Here is a 21688-nt window from a genome sequence, read left to right on the forward strand (position 1 = left end):
CTATGTTTAAAAGGAAGTTAGATATGGCCCTTGTGGCTACAGGGGTCAGGGGGTATGGAGGGAAGGCTGGGTTCTGAGTTGGATGATCAGCCATGATCATAATAAATGGCGGTGCAGGCTCGAAGGGCCGAATGGCCTACTCCTGCACCTATTTTCTATGTTTCTATATAGCTCAAGATTTAAAGATTAGCTTCATTTGTCACATGTACATTGAAACGATCTCTGAAATGCGCCATTTTGTGTCAAATTAGTTAGGATTGCACTGGGCAGCCCGCAAATGTTGCCACGCTTCTGCCTACAACTTAATAACCTTAACTGTATGTTCCCGGATGTTTTCAGGTCAGAATCCTTCAACTGGACTGGAAAGAAAGAGGGTAGATAGCCAGTGGAATGGGGGTTGCGGGAAGGAGGTGGAGCCTGAGGTGGCAGGTGATAGGCGGCTTCAGGTGAGGGAGGTGATAGGCAGTTGAGAGGCTGGGAAGTGAGAATGATGTCATAAACTGGGAGGTGATCGGTGGAAGTGACAAAGAACATAAGAAATAGGAGCAGGAGTAGGCCATCCGGCCCATCGAGCCTACCCCGCCATTCAATAAGATCATGGCTGATCTGTCTGGAAACTCAGCTCCAGCTACCTGCCTTTTCCCCATAACCCTTAATTTCCCTACTATGTAAAAATCTATCTAACTGTATCTTAAATATATTTAGTGAAGAAGCCTCAACTGCTTCCCTGGGCAGAGAATGCCACAGATTTACCACTCTCTGGGAAAAACAGTTTCTCCTCATCTCCATCCTAAATCTTCTCCCCTGAATCTTGAGGCAATGTCCCCTCGTTCTAGACTCACCGACCAATGGAAACAACTTCCCTACTTCTACCCTATCTATCCCTTTCAAAATGTTGTATGTTTCTATAAGATCCCCTCTCATTCTTCTGAATTCCAGAGAGTATAGTCCCAGGCGACTCAATCTCTCCTCATAGATCTCTCCTCATAAATCTCTCCTCAATCTCCCTTTCATCCCTGGAATCAACCTGGTGAATCTCCTCTGCACTGCCTCCAAAGCCAGTATATCCTTCCTCAAGTATGAAGACCAGAACTGCACACAGTACTCCAGGTGTGGCCTCACCAGTACCCTGTATAGTTGCAGCATGACCTCCCTGCTCTTGAATTCAATCCCTCTAGCAATGAAGGCCAACATTCCGTTTGCCTTCTTAATAACCTGTTCTACCTGCAAGCCAACTTTTTACGATTCATGCACAAGCACTCCTAAGTCCCTCTGTACAACAGCATGCTGCAATCTTTCAGCATTTAAATAATAATCTGCTCTTCTATTATTCCTTCCAAAGTGGATGATCTTGCATTTACCAATGTTGTATTCCATCGGCCAGACCTTGGCCCACTCACTTAACCTATCTATATCCCTCTGCACTCTCCACATCCTCTGTACAATTTGCCTTTTCACTCAGTTTAGTGTCATCAGCAAATTTTGCTCCACTACACCCAGTCCCCTCTTCCAAATCATCAATGTAAATGGTAAACAGCTGCGGGCCCAGCACCAACCCCTGCGGCACCCCACTCACCACTGACTGCCAACCGGAGAAACACCCATTTATACCAACTCTCTGCCTTCTATTAACCAATCCACTATCCATGCCAATACACTTCCTTTGATTCCATGCATCCGTACCTTATTTATAAATCTTTTGTGGGGCACCTTATCAACTGCTTTCCGGAAATCCAAGTATATGACATCCACCTGTTCCCCTCTATCCACTGCACCCATTATGTCCTCAAAGAACCCCAGTAATTTTGTCAAATAGGACCTACCCTTTCTGAATCCATGCTGCATCTAATGGAATCACTCCTTTCTAAATGTTTTGCTGTTTCTTCCTTAATAACAGCTTCAAGCATTTACCCAACTACAGATGTTAAGCTAACTGACCTATAGTTGCCTGTCTTTTGCCTACATCCTTTTTAAAAAAGTGGCAAGTCATTTGCTGTCTTCCAACCCGCTGGGACCTGCCCAGAGTCCAGAGAATTTTGATAATTGATTACCAACACATCTACTACAACCTCCAATTCCTTCAGCACCCTGGGATGCATCCCATGAGGACCAGGGGACTTATCTACCTTCAGGCCCTCTAGTTTGCTCATCACTATCTCGTTAGTGGCAGGGATTTTATCAAGGTCTTCACCTCCCATTTCATCCATAACTTCCTTCTTTGGCATAGTAGACGTGTCCTCTACCATGAAGACTGACAACAAAATAGTCGTTCAATGCCTCAGCCATTTCCTTATCACCCAGTATCAATTTTTCCCCTTCTCGTCTTCCAAGGGACCTACATTGACTTTTGCCACCCTCTTCCGCTTTAAATATTTATAAAAACTTTTGCTATCTGTTTTTATATTTTGTGCTAATTTACTTTCATACTCTATTTCCCTTTCCTTACTTCTTGTTTAGTTGTTCTTTGTTGCTTTTTAAAGCTTTCCCAATCCTCCAGTCTCCCACTACTCTTTGCGACTTCATACACATGAGCTTTTAACTTGATACTATCTTTTATTTCCTTGGTTATCCAAGGCTGGCTCTCCCCACACTTACTGTCCTTACTTTTGACTGGAATATACTTTTGTTGAGCACTGTGAAAAATCTCTTTGAAAGTATTCCACTGTTCCTCAACTGTCCTACCAAATAGCCTCTGCTCCCAATCCACGTCAGCCAACTCCTCCCTCATCCTGTTGTAGTCTCCCTTGTTCAAGCATAATACACTAGTTTTAGATCGAACTATTTCATCCTCCATCTGTATGTGAAATTCAATCATACTATGATCACTCTTTCCAAGAGGATCCCTGACTACAAGATCGTTAATCTTACCTGTCTCGGACTAGATCTAAGACAGTATTTTCCCTTGCAGGTTCACTAACATGCTGCTCAAGAAAGCCATCATTCTATGAAGTCCTCCTCAAGACGTCCTTGACCAATCTGATTCACCCAATCTATGTGGAAGTTAAAATCTCCCATGCCAACTGCCGCTCGGTTCTTACAAGCCTCAGTTATTTCTTGGTTAATCGCCTCTGTCACTGCAATATTTTTATTAGGTGGCCTATAGACAACTCCCACCAGTGATTTTTTTCCCTTTACTATTCTTAATCTCTACCCATATGGACTCAACATTCTGCTCTGTAGATCTTATATCGTCTCTCACAATCGCCCTGATCTCATCCCTAATCAAGAGCGCCACTTCACCTCCTCTGCCCTCCTGCCTATCTTTCCCTATTATCTGATACCCTTGGATATTTAATCCCCAGTCATCTCCACCTTGCAATCAGGTTTCTGTAATGGCCACTAAATCATATGCCTTGGTACTGATCTGTGTCACAAGTTCACTCACCTTGTTTCTAATACTATGGGCATTTAGATAAAGTGCCCTTATACTCATTGTCCTTTTAGAATCTAGTGACCTATGCGATTTTTGCTTTTTACTTTTATGCACTCTACTCTTACTTTTTTCTTCACTAACTCTAGCTTTGATCTCTGTATCACTTCCCTCTTCTTTTCTGTGTGGGTTCCCATCCCCCTGCCATATTAGTTTAAAACCTCCCCAACAGCACCAGCAAACAATCTCCCTAGGACATTGTTTGAGAAGTGCTGAGAAACTAGGAATCTGATGGAACAGAATGGTGGAGCATGGAATAAAGGGAGGGATGTGAGGCGGGGAACCAGTGGGAGGGGTATGTGGGTGATCAGCTGGTGGAGCGGGTGGGAGAGAGTTAAGTGATGGGGGGCCAATGGAATCAGGAGGAGAGAGATAAAAGAGAAGAGGGGGAGTGGTTACAGAAATTTGAGGAATTTGATGTTCACAGTGCCAGGTTGAAGACATGGTCAAGAGGTTTAGTTGTTGTTCACAGCAAACATCAGAATGGGGAAGAAATGTGACCTAAGTGCCTTTGACCATGAAATGAATGTGGGGACCAGACCAGGTGGTTTGAGTATCTCAGAAAATGCTGATCTCCTGGGATTTTCACACATAACGGTCTCTAGATTTAAGAGAATGGTGCCAAGCACAAAAAAAAACACCTGTGAGCAGCAGTTCACTGGTTGAAAACTGAGAGGTTAATAGAATATGCGCATATTGGTTCAAGCTAACAGGAAGGCAACAGTAACTCAAATGACCATGTTCTAACAGGGGTGTGCAAAAGAGCAGCTCTGAACACAAAACACACCATGCCTTGAAGAGGATGGGCTAAGGCAGCAGAAGACCATGAACACACACTCGGTGGCCACTTTATTAGATACAGAAAATACCTAATAAAGTGGCCAATGCGTGTATGATATGCTTTTCCTCGAATTTTTGTTCGGCCATGCACTAACAGAAGAGGAGGCCATGGACAGCCATGGCGGTGTGGGGATGGAAAGTGGAATTGAAGTGACGAGCTCCCAGCTGGCACAGAAAGTGCTCACTAAAGCGGTATCCCAATCTACATCCAGTTTCATTGATGGAGGCCACAAAAGGAGCAGCAGGTGCAATAATTAACACTGCTGGATTCAGGGGAACATGGGGACCGTAGACCCAGTAAGCCTCGAGAGAGAGAGTGTGTGGGAATCGGAGACCTCATGAATCTCGAGACAGCACAGGCCCACGGGATTTGTGGGGAGGGAAGGACTGGTAAAATGGAAGGGAGCTTTGGAAACAATACCCAGCGAACAAGATGACAGACCATCAGAATTTCCCAATGGCTGGACAACAGATAAAGTGGAGTTTTATTCTCAAACTGAACAGCACCAGATAAAAACTCACTCACTTGTTGTATCACCTTCTGGTTTTCATTCATAAGATGGAGACAGAGTCTCTCTGCAAGCTCTAGACTGCTCCTCTCGTTCTCATCAGACACATACAATCCAAGCGAAATGTTTTTTCTCAGTGAACTGCAGGGCACAAAGAATTGATAACTCAGTTTGGTCCATCTTTTCAAAGTTTCACACTTGGCCTTCAATGTGATAAAAGATAAAGACTGGCTTTGTTTGTCACAAGTACATTGCAATGTGTAGTGAAATACATTGTTGCATCAATGACCAACGCAGTCGGAGGGTGTGCTAGGGCAGCCCGCAAGTCTCCCTATGCTTCCGACATCAACATAGTCAGACAATTTACTAACCCTAATTCGCACATTTTTGGAGTGTGGGAGGAAACCGTAGTACTGGGGGAAACCCTCGCATCTCAGAAAGAACAATCAGACAGCTGGCGCAATAAACCGTGATGCTAGCAGCTACACTACCTTACCACCCTCATTTGCACTCTAGTCCCAGCAAGGCATAAGCACAAGAGATGCTGAAAATCCACAGCTACACACACAAAATGTTGGAGGAACTCAGCAGGCCAGGCACCATCTACGGGAAGGAATAAAAAGTTGACATTTCAGAAGGATCTCAGCCTGAAATGGCAGCTCTTTATTCCTCTCCATAGATGATGACTGGCCTGCTGAGTTCCTCTTAACGTTTTTTGTGTGTGTTGAATCCCTGCAAGGGTTGCCTTCATATTTGTTGTTGGAGTGTCGGCAATCCATTTTCCTGTCATTTAGGTCTTCTTGAATCATTCCAATCTTTGTTTGTCAGTACAGCTCCCAGAAAGGAGTTTGTTCAGAATTTCCATGATATCTCCAGAGCAATGAAAGAAAAATGAAACTTAGGGAAAGGAGTTATTCAATTAGATTACATCCTTTGCCCCAGGTTCAAGTCCCATTCAGAGGCATGAAGACAAAAACCTCCAGACAACAGTCCAATGCAGAACTGAGGCAGTGCGAACTTAGGATGAGGCTGCACCTGTACTCTCAGAACAACATAAGATCTTCTACTTTTGCCCGTTACGCCACTGGCGTTTGGGGCAGCAACGAAGATCCTCCATTTCTGGCGACGTTCACGGCTTCCTTCATTGTGTCAGTAGCTTCCTTCTGATTTACTGTCAGTTGACTGGAGACTCAGGAATACCAACACACACACACATGTAGAAGGATTCTTCCTTGCTGTTTCCGTAACTGTTTTGTTTGACCAGTGTTACGTACCCTGTAACTGGGTTGCCAAACCAGCAGAAATGGATCACTCAGTTGGAGTCTGGAGTACTAGAACTGAGAAAGTTTTATTAAAGAAACAAGCAACACAGTAATCGAAAGGATAATAAATGCAACAGTTCAGCGATGATAAACACACATGTGCACAGAATTAAGATAACAGCATCAATCAAGCTCTATCGTTGTCTAGGGGTAAATGACCAAATTTCAAAGTGACTCAAAGTTCAGTCCAGTTTAGTAGTTCAGTTCGCAGTAATCATTGCCATGGCGATGGACAACATGGGGGAAGAGAGAGAGAGAACAGGAACAACTGATCATTCAGACACTGCTTCACTCACAGACCAGCGGGATGGCTCACAAACAACTTTTGGGCGGGTCCTTGGTGATGTCACCTGAGGTCACTGACTGTGACCCCTCCTCCAGATGCAGTCGATCCTCTGCAGTGAACCTGGCACCCAGGCAAGGGCGGACACACACCGGGTTCCCGCTGATCGTACCTTTCCACCCTGGCCGTTGTCTGATACTTCTCACCCACTCGTGAGAGGCGCACCGCTTCCAGGGTCTCGTTACCTTGGGTGGCGTGTGTCCTGCCTTAGCGAACTGGTCCCTTTTTATCCCCCTGCTGGGGCATCGCCTGTCCACCACTTCAAACAGTTCAGAGTTCAAAGGGGGAGCCGCTCCAGACAGCTCTCCCTCCCACATCCCTTCATTACACATCTCCAGACGCTGCTCCATTGTTCCTTATCACTCCTTCCCCTGAGGGCAGGTGGCAGACCACTTGCTGATGTCACTGATGCTAACCTAGGCCAGCAAACATCTTAATTTTATGTGTATTCTCGTCACACCAGTCAGGGTTGTTAGCCCCGAGCTGAACAGTATCAGTACAACTGTCTAAATTTAAGGGAGTTGAGCCACGTTTATGCAGCCTCCTCTCAGCAGAAGACATTTAATCCCTAACATTATAAAACTTTCCAAAATATATTTTCTGAAGTTCACTGCCAAATTCTCTGGAATAACACTCCCAAGGCTATCAAACCCTTGTTTTTAGCGTGCTTATTTTCAGTTCCAGTGCCCTTGAGATAAATGTCAACATTCCATTAGCAAGTTTTGATTACTGTGCACCAGACTGTTATGTGTACTTGGGGACCTACCTATGATAAATGGACTACATTCTTCCCATTGGCTTATCATTAACTTACTAGTTTTTTCACATATTTACGGCAATAGAACATAGAACAGTACAGTACAGCACAGCAACAGGCCGTTCGACCCAGAATGTTATGCTGAACCAGCTGAAAAGCATTCTCCTACCTGCACCATGTCATATCCCTACATCTTCCTTACATCCATGTGCCTCTTCAAACATCTCTTATAAATCTTTCATGTATTTGCCTCTACCACCATTCCAGGCAGCCACGACTCGCTGAGTGAAAAACCTACTCCACACCCCGCCCCTTGAACCTACCCCCTCTCAATGTATGCCCTCTGGTATTAGACATTTCAACCCTAGGAAACAGATACTCTCTGTCCACTCTATCTATGGCTCTCATAATCTTGTAAATCTCTATCAGATCTCCCCTCAGCCTCTGGCACTCCAGAGAAAACAACCCAAGTTTATCCAGCCTTTCGTGATAGCACATGCCTTCTAAAACAGGCAGCATCCTGGTAAACCTCTTCAGTACTCTCTCCAAAGCCTCAACATCCTTCCTATAGTAGTTCTGGTTTCTCTGCTGGTTTATGTTTTGTGGGTGCACTGTGGTCCGGAGGTTAGTTGTTTCGCTTGGTTGTCGGATGTTAATAAACTGGCACTAATCCACACCGTCTCCGTGAATTTTCACTCACGGTTCAACACAACTAGGAGCGGTCACCCTCAGTGTTTTCACACAGTTTCTAGCATGTGCCCTCCAATACCCAAAATGGGTTAGTGCAAAAGCTTAACTACAAACTGATATTGTATTAAAAGAAACATATCCACTTACTATTCTTCTGCTGTGAGGCAAGCAACTTTAAGCGCCGTCAGAAGCCGCCAAGAAGGTCCATCTCGTCCAAATGTCAAGTTTCTGGAAGCATACAAGAATACTTTGGTTCCGGAGTTGAAATAAGGTTCAAGTTACATTTATGATCAAAGTATGTACACAGTATACAACTCTGATATTCGTCTTCTCCAGACAGCCACAAAAACAAAGCATGGAAGCCGTTCAAAGAAAAATATCAAATTTTATGTAAAAAAAAACAGATCATGCAAACAGCAAGAAGAACATGAAACCACAAACCCTGCCAAAAAACAAACGAGTCACGCCAACGGCAACAAGAAAGAATGGGCGAAAAGACAGAATATAAAACATAAAACTGGAAGAGTCCTGTTGAACTACAATCAAATCCATAAATCGCACAGTATGAAGTACTATAGTGGGTGGGTCGAGGACCAGAGGGCACAGCCTCAGAATACAGGGAGGTTGATTTAGAACAATTTCTTTAGCCAGAGAGCGGTGAATCTGAGGAATTTGTTGTCACAGGCAGCTGTGGAGGCCAAGTCATGGGATATATTTAAAGCAGAGGTTGATCAGTTCTTGATTAGTCAGGGCATGAAGGGATACAGGGAGAAGGCAGGAGACCGGGCTGAGAGGGAAATGGATCTGTCATAATGAAATGGCGGAGCAGACTCAATGGGCCAAGTGGCCTAATTCTACTCCTATATCTTATGATCTTATGAAATACAGAAGCATGTTAATAGACTACTCATGTGTTATTGTTGCTCTGATTTCAAACAAAGATTTGGAGGTTAGCTTTTTTTCTTCACATGTACACTGAAATAATAAAACATACAATGAAATGCCTCACTTTGTGCTGATTACCAATACAGTCCACGCACTGTATAGTCCTGTGCAAAATTCTTAGGGACATATATATAAATATATATATATAGAGCTAGGGTGCCCAAGAATTTTGCACAGTACTGTAGCAATTTTATGTATTCACTATACTGCATATTCAAATTTGCTGATGGCACCACTGTTGTGGGCCATATCAAAGGTGGCGATGAATCAGCTGTCGTAGAAAAGTAGCATCCATCATCCAAGATCCTCACCACCCAGGCCACACTTTTTTCTTGCTGCTACCATCAGATAGAAGGCACAAGGGCCTCAGGACTTGCACCACCAGGTTCAAGAACAGTTACTCATCCTCAGCCATGGGCTCTTGAACAGTAAGGGATAACGACACTCACTTGTCCATCCATTGAGATGTTCCCACAACCAATAATCTCACCTTAAGGACTATCTATCTTGTTATTCAAAGCTCTGAAGCTCATGCTGAAACTAAAACTCACTGCTTTTAATTTTCTTCCTTTGGCCTTGATTAGATCATTATAACCCAGTTGGTATAAGACCATAAGACAAAGGAGCAGAATTAGGACATTCAGCTGCTTTGCCACTGGATCATGGCTGACGTATTACCCCTCTCAACACCATTCTCCTGCCTTCATCCTGTAATCATTGATGCCCCTACCGATCAAGAACCTATCAAGTGTACCCCAATGACTTTCCTGCACAGCCATATTTGGTAAAGAATTACCTACTTACTGAGGCCAATCACAGCAAAGCTATAGAACAGTATCTGTAACAGGATCAATGAAAGATCAACCAGAGTGCAGAATGTTAGAAGATTCTCAGTTTTCTCCAAAAGGTCCAGCGATGAAATGCTAAGGATACAGAAACCTCAAATATGAACTCTGACAATGGAGTAAAATGATTCCGGATACCATGAGGTATCTGTGGACTCAGGTTTCCTGTCCTGTAAACCTGAGTCCATGGGGCGGCCCTCAATAATGCACAGAATATAGTGCAAGTGTTTGAAACGATCATCCCGGGACACTAAACGGGTAATACCACAGAAAGTTCATACTCTGATGATTACATGGTCAAAATCTGTCTGAAAAACAGTTCTTTAGCAGAAAAACAAACTGCAAAACCACCATCCTCAGTGAATGCATTTCACATTGCAATTAAAAAAACGCACATTTGTATCCTTGCCAATTAAATTCCCACCACAGCCTGTACATTCTCCCCGTGACCACATAGGTTTCCTCCAGGTGCTCTGGTTTCCTCCCACAGTCCAAAGACAAACTGGTTGGTAGGTTAATTGGTCATTGTAAATTGTCCAGTGATTAGGCTGGGATTAAATCGGGGAGCTGCTGGGCAATGTGGCTCAGAGGCTGTAAGGGCCTACTCCAAGCTGTATCTCAATAAATAGAATTATGATCAAAAGTAAAGCAGAAAATGCTAAAAGTGCCCAGGTTAGGCATGATCTTTGACATTTAAAACAGGAAATTTTAAATGCGTAAGCTGCAGTGGGTATTATTCTCTCCAATCTTTTTAAAGGAATTAGCAAGTTCAACATAAAGGTCTCCCGAGTCCGACCAGGAAGACGTCCTTGTTCCAATGACGGAGACAAATGATCACTCGAATCAGCTCTCCCAGAAGAGATAAGCCCACGAGTGTATTTCAGTTAAAATAAAATAAAGCCTTTTCCGTGGGGAAAAATGACATTCATTGCAGACACAGGCAAGTCACAAACACAGACCAATACAATTGGCAAGGACAGGTTGGGGAGTTCTTAATGCATTGTGTATATTTTTGCTGAGTATGCTGCTTTTGCTATTTGACTTTTGGAAACTTTATCTGCTAGAGAAGTGTTTTGTAGGGTCTCAGCCCGAAATGTTACTGATTATTCAAAGTTCAGAGTAAATTTATTATCAAAGAACATATACGGCAGCATATACTACTGAGATTCATTTTCCTGCAGGTACTGTATATTCAGCAAATTTTGTTGTTTTTGTTCCTTTCCATGCATCGGACAGCAACCTTGCCGTTCCTCTAACTGCTTTGTCTGTTTTTAAAAGTTCGAGTTCCTAGCTCAAGACTCAACCCAGCACGGATGCAAAGCATGCAAGGAGCCGGCTGGGTTCGAACCCAGGACCACTCGCCTCGGTCTAGTGCAGATGCTACTACACCACCGGCTGGCTACTCAGAAAATCTATAGAATAGTATCTATAACAGGATCAATGAAAGATCAACCAGAGTGCAGAAGACGAACTGTGCAAATGCAAATATAAGTAAATAGCAATAAATAACGAGAACATGAGATAGAGTCCTTAAACTGAGGTCATTGGTTGTTGGAACATCTCAGTGATGGGGTAAGTGAGTGTAGTTATCCCCTTTTATTTAAGGACCTGATGGTTGAGGGGTAGTAACTGTTCTTGAACCTGGTGATGTGAGTCCTGTGGCTCCATAAATGCTGCCTGACTTGCCGTGTTTTGTTTTGGGTGTTGCTCTCTTAAATTAATTTGGCAAATTAGGCAAGCAATACTTACTCCAGGAGACCTTGGTCCTGCAGGAATAACAGCTTTCCATTCAGCAGTTTGTCTTTTGGGGAAAGGTGACAACGAAGAAAATCTGAAATCCAACAAGAAAAATATGACATTTTTTGCTTCTTCTTAAAAAAAAATCCTTTTCATATCTACAGCATGTTGACATGGCTGATGAAAAACTGAAGTTTAATTACAATGAATTCCACATTCCCCCATCACATGAAATGTGCCAATTATGTTAAACTGAATTAATTCAGCGAGGATTGTGCTAGGCAGCCCGCGAGCGTCACCAACACAGCACGCCTACAAACTCACCAACCCTAGCCTGTACACATCTGAGCTACTAATCGCAGGACAGCACGGTGAAGGGGCAAGTAGAGAATCACAATACTTACGGAAAAGAAAGAGTCCTCCCACATTCCAAAGATGAACAGGTTACAGGGTTTAGTAAATTGTGGGCATGTTCCGTTGGTGCCAGAAGCATGACAACACTTGCAGGCTGCCCAACAGAACATCTTCAGACTATGTTGGTTGTTGGTGCAAACAACACACTTCAGTGTATGTTTTGATGTACATGGGACAAAGAAAGCTAACCTTCAGCTTTACCTTAACTAGATAAAAGGGAAGGCACAGCAGCACATATGTCACTGGTTTTGCCCACTGCAGGACTTTATTCTGTTATGAAGTCCACTGATAGTCATAACTGACAGGTGAAACTTACATGAGTTGGTTTAAAATTACTATCAAACATCTGTTCTCCTAAAGTGGATTCAGTTCATGCACAGAGCAGTCTCCTAAATCTCTCAGCCTCAGTTATTGATCGGAGACTGAATATAGGAAAGAACCTTAGAAAAAGATTAGGAGAACGCTGAGAAGATTTCATTGAAACCTTAGATAGAGTGGATGTGGAGAGGATGCTTCCTTTAACGGGGGAGTCTGGGATCAAACAGCAGAGCCTCAGAATAGAAGGACATCGCTTTAGAACAGATATGAGGAATTTCTTCAGCCAGAGGGTGGTGAATCAGTGGAATTCAGTACCAGATGCATATGCAGACCAAGTCATTGGGTATATTTAAAGCAGAGATTGATAAGTTCTTGATTAGTAAGTGTGTCAAAGGTTACAGGAGAAGGCAGGAAATAGAAAATGGATAAATCAGCCATGATGGAAAGTCAGAGCTGACTCGATGGGCCGAATAGCCTGTTTCTGCTCCTATGTCTTATAGTCCAATGGTCTAAAAAGCGGGGTGGATGGTAGTGGAAGACTGGAGAATGGAAGGATAACAAATTCACCTTTGCGTCAGCTCAGGTGCAACAGCCTCACCTTTGTCAACGTACACCACGCTGTGTGGGTTACTGCCAGCCACAAATCCGTACTCCAAGAGAAGCCGCTGGTTGTCATGTGGACCATAGCAGATAAAAACCTGCTCATACCTCCGGCACTTTGTTAATGTTCTAATCTCGTAACATTTACTTTGCTGGTTAAAGGCAGCCGATACCTGACAACATGGGAAATACAAGTCAAACGGGCAGGTGGAACAGAAGTCTGACATCACCAGCTTCAAAACAGCTACTCAACCATTCAATTCTTGAACCAACCAGCAAAACTCTAATCAGTCAGTTTAGCAGCATCATGATCACTTTGCACTCAACCTGATCTAACAGCCACCCAACTGTTTTCTATCTGCATTGTATTCTGAGTTGCGTGTCAATTATGGTAGCTAGTCACGTGGGTGGGGCATGGTAAAAGCCAAAGGTTTAATTACGTCTTCATGACTTGTTCTGGGCAATTTAGAACTGGGGTCCGTCAGGTGTCATATCTTCCGTTGACCACTTCACTTCGCTCAAGTCCACTTAAGTACATTTAATATCGCATCAAGATTGTATGTTTTGCTAGTTGCTAATAAAGGATCAAATACATTTCTTGGACTTTTCGGGACATTACTATTGGATTGATCAGAGTGCGCGTCATACAAAACAGCTCCCCGTGTGGCTGTCAGCAGCGACATTAGTTTGTTCGAGTTGCTGCTACACTGATTTTGACACATGAATGATAGAAACATGGAGAGCTATATGAAAGGGGAAAGTTAGATCGATTTTAGATTAGGTTAAAAGGTCGGCTCAACATCGTGAGCCAAAAGAGATGGGGAAGGGCAAGACCTGATATAAGATCTCAACTCCTTCACCAAACATTAATACTCCGTGATCGCTGCAGCTCTTCAACCGCACACCAATCAATTTCCCAGCTCTTTATTCCCCCCCTTCCTAGTTTCACCTATTAACTTGTGTTTCCCCCTCCCCTCTCCCCCTCACTTAAATCTACTCCTCATCATTTCTTTTTCTCCAGTCCTGCTGAAGGGTCTCGGTCCGAAACGTCGACTATACTTTTTTCCATAGATGCTGCCTGGCCTGCTGAGTTCCTCCAGTACTTTGTGTGTGTTGCTTGAATTTCCAGCACCTGCAGATTTTCTCTTGTTTGTTAATATTGTGATATTACTTTTGATTATTGGGCTGTGTAAGTTGTATATAAAAAATAGAAGTGAGGTAGCATTCATGGGTTCAATATCCATTCAGAAATCTGATGGCAGAGGGGAAGAAGCTACCCCTGAATTGTTGAGTGTGTGCCTTCGGGCTTCTGTACCTCCTCCCTGATGCTAACTATGAGAAGAAGGCATGATCTGGGTGATGGGAGTCCTTAATGGTGGATGCCGCCTTTTCGAGGCATCACTCTTTGAAGATTTCCTGGATGCTGGAGAGGCTAGTGCCTGTGATGGAGATGACTGAGTTCACATCTTCCTGCAGCTTCTTTTGATCCTGTGCAGTAGCCCCTGCATCCCCCCCCCCATACCAGGTGGTGAAGCAACCAGTTAGAATACTCTCCACAGTACATCTGTAGAAATTTAAGAGGGTCTTTGGTGACACATTAATTATTCTCAAACTCCCTACGAAATGTAGCTGCTGTCATGCCTTCTTTGTAACTGCACTGATATGTTGACACCCAGGAACTTGAAACTGCTCCCCCTTCCCACTGCTGATCCCTCGATGAGTGTGTTAATTTAAGTTTATGAAATTTGCGTTTGCAAATTTGTAACGTTCTGTGCCGCCGCTGCAGAATGCTCGTTTTCATGGCATTCATTCTCTGGGTACCTATGTCCATGACAATAAACTTGGAATTAAACACAATACGTCAATCATCTCTTTGCCTTTGGAGACGCTGCAACGTCCAGCTTGTGGTTAACTCTCTCAAAGACCTTGCTCCCACCTCCTCCATCTCTGCAACCTCTCCAAGCCCTCCAATTTCCAGAAGTCAGCATTCCACGTTTGCCCTCGTGTGGAATCATCACTGTCAGCTAAACCAAAACCTTCTTCTTTAACCCATCCTCCATTTGTTCTTTGCTCCTTTGCAGAATGCAGCTCTCTGGTAACATCTCTCAACACCCATTGCTGTGGCTAGCAGCTATATTTTGTTGGATCATAGGCCACTTTTCTTAACAAAGGGAGCCACAAAAAAAATGTGAACTGTTGTTGCAGAATCACGGACCCCCGGGTCTCTGCTACTGCGTGTGTTTTTCTTTCCCACCACACTCTGGGTGGGAAGCAGAGCAGTGAGCATTGGTTGGCCGTTGGACCCAGGTCCTGGCTAATACCCACCTTGCTCTGGAAACTGTTGCTAGGAGAAAATGGACCAGCAGCTCAGGCTGGCTCATACTGAGAGCTTTTCTTCCTGTCAGCAAATGATCTTGACATTTTGGTCCTGAAATCCTTGGCAGAAGGTTCTGGAATGGTTTTTCAAAGTTTCTAATAAATTTATTATCGAAGTATCTATAGTGCATATATGTAACCCTGAGATTCACCCCCTTGCAAGCATTTACAGGAAATGCAATTCTTTTCGATTTATGAAAAACTATACATAAACAAAGACTGACAAACAATCAATATGCAACAGATGACATTGTACGAATAATAAAAAAGGAAAAAAGTAAATAAATAATACTGAATAATATGAAATAATAATAAAATTGCATTTATTTCCTGTAATTGCTTGCAAGGAAGTGAATCTCAGGGTTACATATATGCACTATAGATACTTCAATAATAAATTTCTTAGAAACTTTGAAAAACCATTGTAGAACCTTCTGCCAAGGATTTCAGGACCAGAATGAAGAGATTATTTGATGACAGGAAGAAAAACTCTCAGTATGAGACAGTTGAACAGATTCTTTCACAAGGTAAAGCACACAAGGTAGAAAGAAAGCAAATGCAGGCTGCACTACTAGCTTTAGGGGTTGTTAGTTTTCATTTTAAAAACCTTACTAAGTTACAGCAGTGACTTTAATTTAATTCACAATATTGTCTTTCACTGTTTACAATGTATAGGGCTCTTTGGAGTAACTTAGGTTTCATTTGATAAAGAACTAGTAGGGGTTTTATTTCCCAACTCTCTACACCACACTCCAGTCTGGTTGGTGGCGGAAATGCACCTTTAAATTGGACTGCCAACCGCCATTAAAAGTCGGAAGAAGAAAATAATAACACTGAGTACATTGAGTTGTTGAGTTTTTGGAAGTGAATCCATAGGGTGTGGAATCAGTTCAGAGTTGAGGTGAGTAAAGTTATCCACACTGATTCAGGAGCCTGATGATTGTAGGGTAATAACTTTTGCAGAATCTGGTGGTGTGGGACCTAAAGCTCTTGAAACCCCTGCATGATGGTAATAGCGAGAAGAGAGCATGGCCTGGATGGTGGTTTTTTTTTTTGCAAGGTCGCCAACTGAAGGAACGGGTCAATCGTATGTAACTCTTACAGCGGAAATGGGTGAATGTTACGCAACTCTTACAGCAGGCTGCAAGGAGCAATGTTGCTGACGGGCACATTCCCAGCTGCAGGAGTACATGCTGAAGAACCCACTGAAGCTTGGTGCAGCCATTACAAGGAATGGCCACAATATAGGGTTCTTTCACGACTGGACAGGGAGGGGCCAGGTTGGATGAAGAAGCCCCTCAATCATTCAGGTGGCATGGTAGCATAACTCCTGAAAGGAGTTTGTACGTTCTGCCCTATCTGCCTGGGGAGAGGGGGAGAGAGGGAGGAGAAAGCAAAGAGCTGAAAGCCCTGTCAGCTAAAGGGAAGCCATAGCTAAGTTAAAAGGAAGACAGCTTAAAGACAATAGTGAGAAAGCTTAGGACATTATGTTTGTTTAGCTTCCTGTGAGATGATTGATATTTAAGCACAGCTGCTTCTGTCTTCTTACCTGAGCAGTGGGTGTGTGGTTCAGCAGGTCTAAATATGGTGCCAAAGCATAGACATCCGGCTCTCTGGAAAAGAACTCGCTCTGTTCATGTTTCATATAAATTGTCCTGGTATTAACAGTGCACCAGGCCCAACAAAGAGCATCATATGTAAAAATGTTCTCCACACTTTCAGAAAACAAGGGCTGCAAAGAATCGAAGAAGCATTTGGAAGTAAGGTAGAGTTCCTGGACCACAGTCTTTTGTTCCCGGAACTTTTTAATCAAAGGGCTGGGAAGCAGTCTTATTGAGCCCTCTGTAAAATAAACTGGACAGGTGTACGACTTTGGTAAGACATCAACATAAGATTTCCAGGGAGACCAGCTCCCAAAATGTCTCTCGGCGATGAGGAACATACACAAGGCTTGGAGAGGAGACAAACGCGGTTTCCACCTGGGGAGAATAAATTAAAATTTTAACTAATGCAGAACATAAAGAAGAAAAGAATGCTGAGCTCCATGCATCAGCAAGGTCTCAAAAGATTTAACAGCAAATTTACCTCTGGAGTGCAGTCATTGTTGGAGTTCAGGAGCCAACTTTTCATAATGAATGTACTCCAAACTATCCAAAGTTCAAAAGTTCAAATTCACTATCCAAGTATGAGATTCTTTTTTTGCAGGCATTCACAGTAAGTAGAAAGAAACGCAATAGGGTCAATGAAAAACTGCACACAAAGCTGGATAAGCAACCAATGTGCAAAAAATAGTAAATTGTGTAAATACAAAAAAGGGGGGGGAAAAAGCAATATAAGTGTTGAGATCAAGAGTTGTAGAGTCCTCGAAAGTGAATCCATGGAATGAGTTCAGTGTTGAGGTGAGTGAAGTTATCCATGCTGGTTCAGGAACCTGATGGTTGTATGGTCATAGCTGCTCCTGAACTTGGTGGTGTGGGACGCAAGGCTCCTGTACCTACTGCACGATGGCAGCAACAAGAAGAGAGCATGGCCTGGACAGTGGGGAACCCTGATGACGGATGCTGCTTTCTTGTGGCAGCGCTTCTTGTAGATGCGCTCAGTGGTGGGAATGGGTACGCAGGCGACGGTGGGGAGCGCTTTGCCTGTGATGTACATAGGTCTTTGGTAAATTTGGAGCTAGGGAGTGGTATACATGCTTAATGCATGCAAATGGGTTTAGAATGGTGAGGCATCGCAGTGGCAATGACAAGATGGACCAAAAGTCACCGTTTCTGTGCCGTATCATTCTGTCTGATTGATTGTGCCTAACCTGCCAAATGAAATAAGTTGATCTTTAAAATAATACCTCCAGTGAATGATGAGATTAAATACTGCTTCAACGGGATCAACATACCTCTCAATGTATTCACCCAAGTAGCTCCTTAGGACCGTTCTGGTGGTGAGCAGACACTTCTCGGGTAAAGCAATAACAAGTTCTCCGGGCTGAATGAAAAACAAGAACAAATGTAGGCTGAAGCAAGGTGCCAAAAATCCAAAGTAAGAACAGGGCATGCTGGGAACACTCTGGGAGATTAAGCAAAGGCAGTGTGGGAAGAAAGAATCGATGCTTCTAGTCAAGGGCCATTCACCAGAACTGCAGAAGTGGTTATCGTTTCTTATACTTAATACTTCTTCTTGCCGCTGGATCAGATCCATGGGGGATTAGAAAAAACAAAAAGCTTGGTAATAATCAGCATCCATCATTTAGGACCCCCTCCACTCAGCCTTCTTCTCAGTGCCCAGTACCAGCAGGGGGGAGGTACAGGAGCCTGAAGACACACAGTCACTTTTTTAGGAACAGTTTCTTCACCTCCACACAATCAGATGTCTGAACGGTCCAAGAACCTGTGAACACTACCTCACTATTTTGCCCTGTTTTTACACTACTTTCTTTTTATTTACATATATATATATATATATATATATACACACACACTTCTTATTGTAACTTATATTTTATGTGTGACATTGTATTGCTGGCAGTAAGCGCCAGATTTCACGATGTACTTCAGCGATAATAAACCTGATTCGAGTCAGATTTGGAATGGAGGGACAAGGCAGAACAGATTTATTTATTTATCTATCTATCTTCTGTGTTCTTTGATCGTTTTTGCCGTTTGCATGATTTGTTCTTTTTTTGCACGTTGGGGGCTTGACGTTTTTCTTTGTACGGGTTCCATGGTTTTCTTTGTTTCACGGCTGTCTGTGGGGGAGACGAATCTTACGGTTGTATACTGCAGATGTACTTTGATAATAAATAAACGTACTTTGAATTTATTTATTTATTTGTGTGTGTATCTATTTAGAGGTATAGCATGGAGCAGGCCCTGTAGGCCCAACGGGCCTCACCGCCCAACAACCCACCTAGTTAACACTAGCCTAATCATAGGACAATTTACAATGACCGAATAATCTACTAACTAGTATGTCTTTGGACTGTGGTAGGAAATCTGAGCACCTGGAGGAAACCCACATATTCACAGGGAAGATGTACAAACTCCTTACAGACAATGTCAAAACTGAACTCCAAACTCTGCCGGCCCCAGATGTAACAGCGTCTTGGTAACCATTTCACTACCGTGACACCCACATTTAGTTTAATTCAAAGTGCGCATGCGCCAGTCGTGCATGCAGCCTGTTACAGCCGTTCCAGAGCAGTATTCTTACTTTTTTCTTCTTACTTTTTAACTTACATTATGTTTTGTATTTTTTTTTGCACGGTAACACGTCGAAGCTGCACCCTCTCTAACATGCTGGTAGAGAGAGTTTTATTTGTGTTTTTAGCGCTGGAAATAGTTACATTCCAACACGTCTCATTAGCGGGATGTCGCATTGTGTATTCCAGGGACCAGCTGATTGAGTTTATGCTGGCCGGTTTAGCGAGCAGACACCCCTGCTGAAATCTGGAGGAAAACACACAGAGGATGCAGAGGGGGATCAAAAAGGCGAGGGAAGAGGACCAGGTCGAGACAACAGAGACTTATGGAGAAGAGGAGTTCGGTGGGTAATAAAATGGACGAGTTCACGGCGCTAGCCAGGCGTCAGAGAACATTTTGGGAGTGCAATGTTATGTGTTTCATGGAACGGGGCTGCACGAGGACATACCCGATCAAAACTTTTCCATGGACGGCTTCCAGACCGTTCGGGCTGACCGGAAGTGCACTGACAGCGGTAAGCGTAAAGGAGTTGGGTGCTTACTGTTCTGGTTAACAACAGATGGTGCAATCTGGGTCATATTACGATCGAGGAACGTGTTAGTAGACTGGATATTGAACTTTTTGCTGTTGGACTTCGGCCATATTCCACTGAGATACAACACTGGGCGTCACGGGAGGTTGTTCCTGCCTGTGGCCATCGAACTTTGCAGCTCCTCCCGTGGAGGGTCAGACACCCTGAGCCAATAGGCTGGTCCTGGACTTATTTTTCCATCTGGCATAGTTTGCATTTTGTTGTTTGATTGTTTGTGGTTTTTGTATTGCTATATTTATGCTCTATTCTTGGTTGGTGCGGCTGTAACGAAACCCAATTTCCCTCGGGATCAATAAAGTATATCTATCTATCTATCTATAATTCGGCATGGTGATCAGCACAGACACCGAGGGCGAAGGACCTGGTCCTGAGCTGTACTGCTCCATGTTCTTCGTTGGACAACGATTAATCCACCAATCTCTTTCCCTGGGTTTTAAACAAATCCCAAACAGACACTTGCCTCACACAAAGCAGCATTCCTCAAAAGTATCAGTCAGGTGACACATTTTCACAACTTTTGTTTTGCAATTTTTAAACATTCCAAAAGCAAGTTAATCCGTCTCTTGCCGCAATTATATTTATATTCAAAAGTCATAGAGAGATAGAACACCGAAACAGACTCTTCACCCACTGAATCCATACTGACCATCAAATACCCATTACACTAATCTTACATTAAAACTCGTCTTTTCATTCTCCCCACATCCTCAGATCCCTCACATATCACCCACCAACATTAACCTACCAACCTGAATGTGGCAGGAAACCCTGAACTTCTAGATTCTAGAAGAATCTACTGTGCCATAGGGAGAGCACAGTGAGTGACTGAAGTCAGGGTTAAACCCGGGTGTCTGCCGCAGCGAGGCAGATGTGGTTAGGGCTGGTACTGAGTGAATGTTCAAAGCAACAGGGTAATTAAACTGAACAACATGTCATCACAGTGACATTCGAAAGGCTAGGAGGAAAGGGGGAGCAAAATACCACTGAAAGACAAGTCACTGACCTGGAGAGCTCTGGTGGACATCAGTCCCCTGCCACTGCCTAAAAAAGAGAAACACAAGCATTCACGAATTACTTGCAAGGGTTGAACGTTGGCAGATGAGTGAAATTGCATTTATTATCATTTATAAAGACGACACATTGCCGCGGGGGCCAGTCAGTCGATGAGCCTGGAGTTCGGGGTCCTGTCACCGGCTACTCTGAGGGTTGATATCAAAGGTCCATTGAAAGTCGGAGGCCGGTGTCAGAAGCCTGGTCCAACCAAGCAGAGTTCACTGCCAAGAAGGCCCACCAGCACCTTTACTTCCTGAGAAAACTAAAGAAATTTGGCCTGTCCCCAACAACCCTCACTAATTTTTATAGATGCACCGTAGAAAGCATTCTTCTAGGGTGCATCACAACCTGGTATGGAAGTTGTCCTGTCCAAGACCGAAAGAAGCTGCAGAAGATCGTGAACACGGCACAGCACATCACACAAACCAATCTTCCGTCCATGGAATCACTTTACACCGCACACTGTCGGAGCAGTGCTGCCAGGATAATCCAGGACACGACTCACCCAGCCAACAGACTTTTTGTCCCTCTTCCCTCCAGGAGAAGGCTCAGGAGCTTGAAGACTCGTACGGCCAGATTTGGGAACAGCTTCTTTCCAATTGTGATAAGACTGCTGAACGGATCCTGACCCGGATCTGGGCCGTACCCTCCAAATATCCAGACATGCCTCGGTTTTTTTGCACTACCTTACTTCCCATTTTTCTATTCTCTATTTATGATT

General features: G+C 43.6%; 1 protein-coding gene across 4 annotated transcripts in view; it reads right to left on the reverse strand.

Moving 5' to 3' along the window:
* The window catches only part of setd4 (SET domain containing 4), a 51668-nt gene that overhangs the window by 17789 nt on the left and 12191 nt on the right, over nt 1-21688 (reverse strand). For 2 of the 4 annotated variants that reach the window (XM_063050327.1, XM_063050324.1), the window contains 7 exons: nt 20918-20955; nt 18020-18108; nt 16676-17105; nt 12749-12923; nt 11431-11512; nt 8039-8119; nt 4797-4920 (listed from right to left, as the gene is read on the reverse strand). In XM_063050327.1, the coding sequence (XP_062906397.1) occupies nt 4797-4920; nt 8039-8119; nt 11431-11512; nt 12749-12923; nt 16676-17105; nt 18020-18108; nt 20918-20955 (1019 nt within the window). Of the gene's footprint in view, nt 1-4792; nt 4921-8038; nt 8120-11430; nt 11513-12748; nt 12924-16675; nt 17106-18019; nt 18109-20917; nt 20956-21688 lie in introns of all 4 variants that reach the window. The other 2 variants (XM_063050326.1, XM_063050328.1) reach the window with 2 other exon arrangements.

Source organism: Mobula hypostoma, chromosome 6 (assembly GCF_963921235.1).
Source record: "Mobula hypostoma chromosome 6, sMobHyp1.1, whole genome shotgun sequence".
Classification (NCBI taxonomy): Eukaryota; Metazoa; Chordata; class Chondrichthyes; order Myliobatiformes; family Myliobatidae; genus Mobula; species Mobula hypostoma.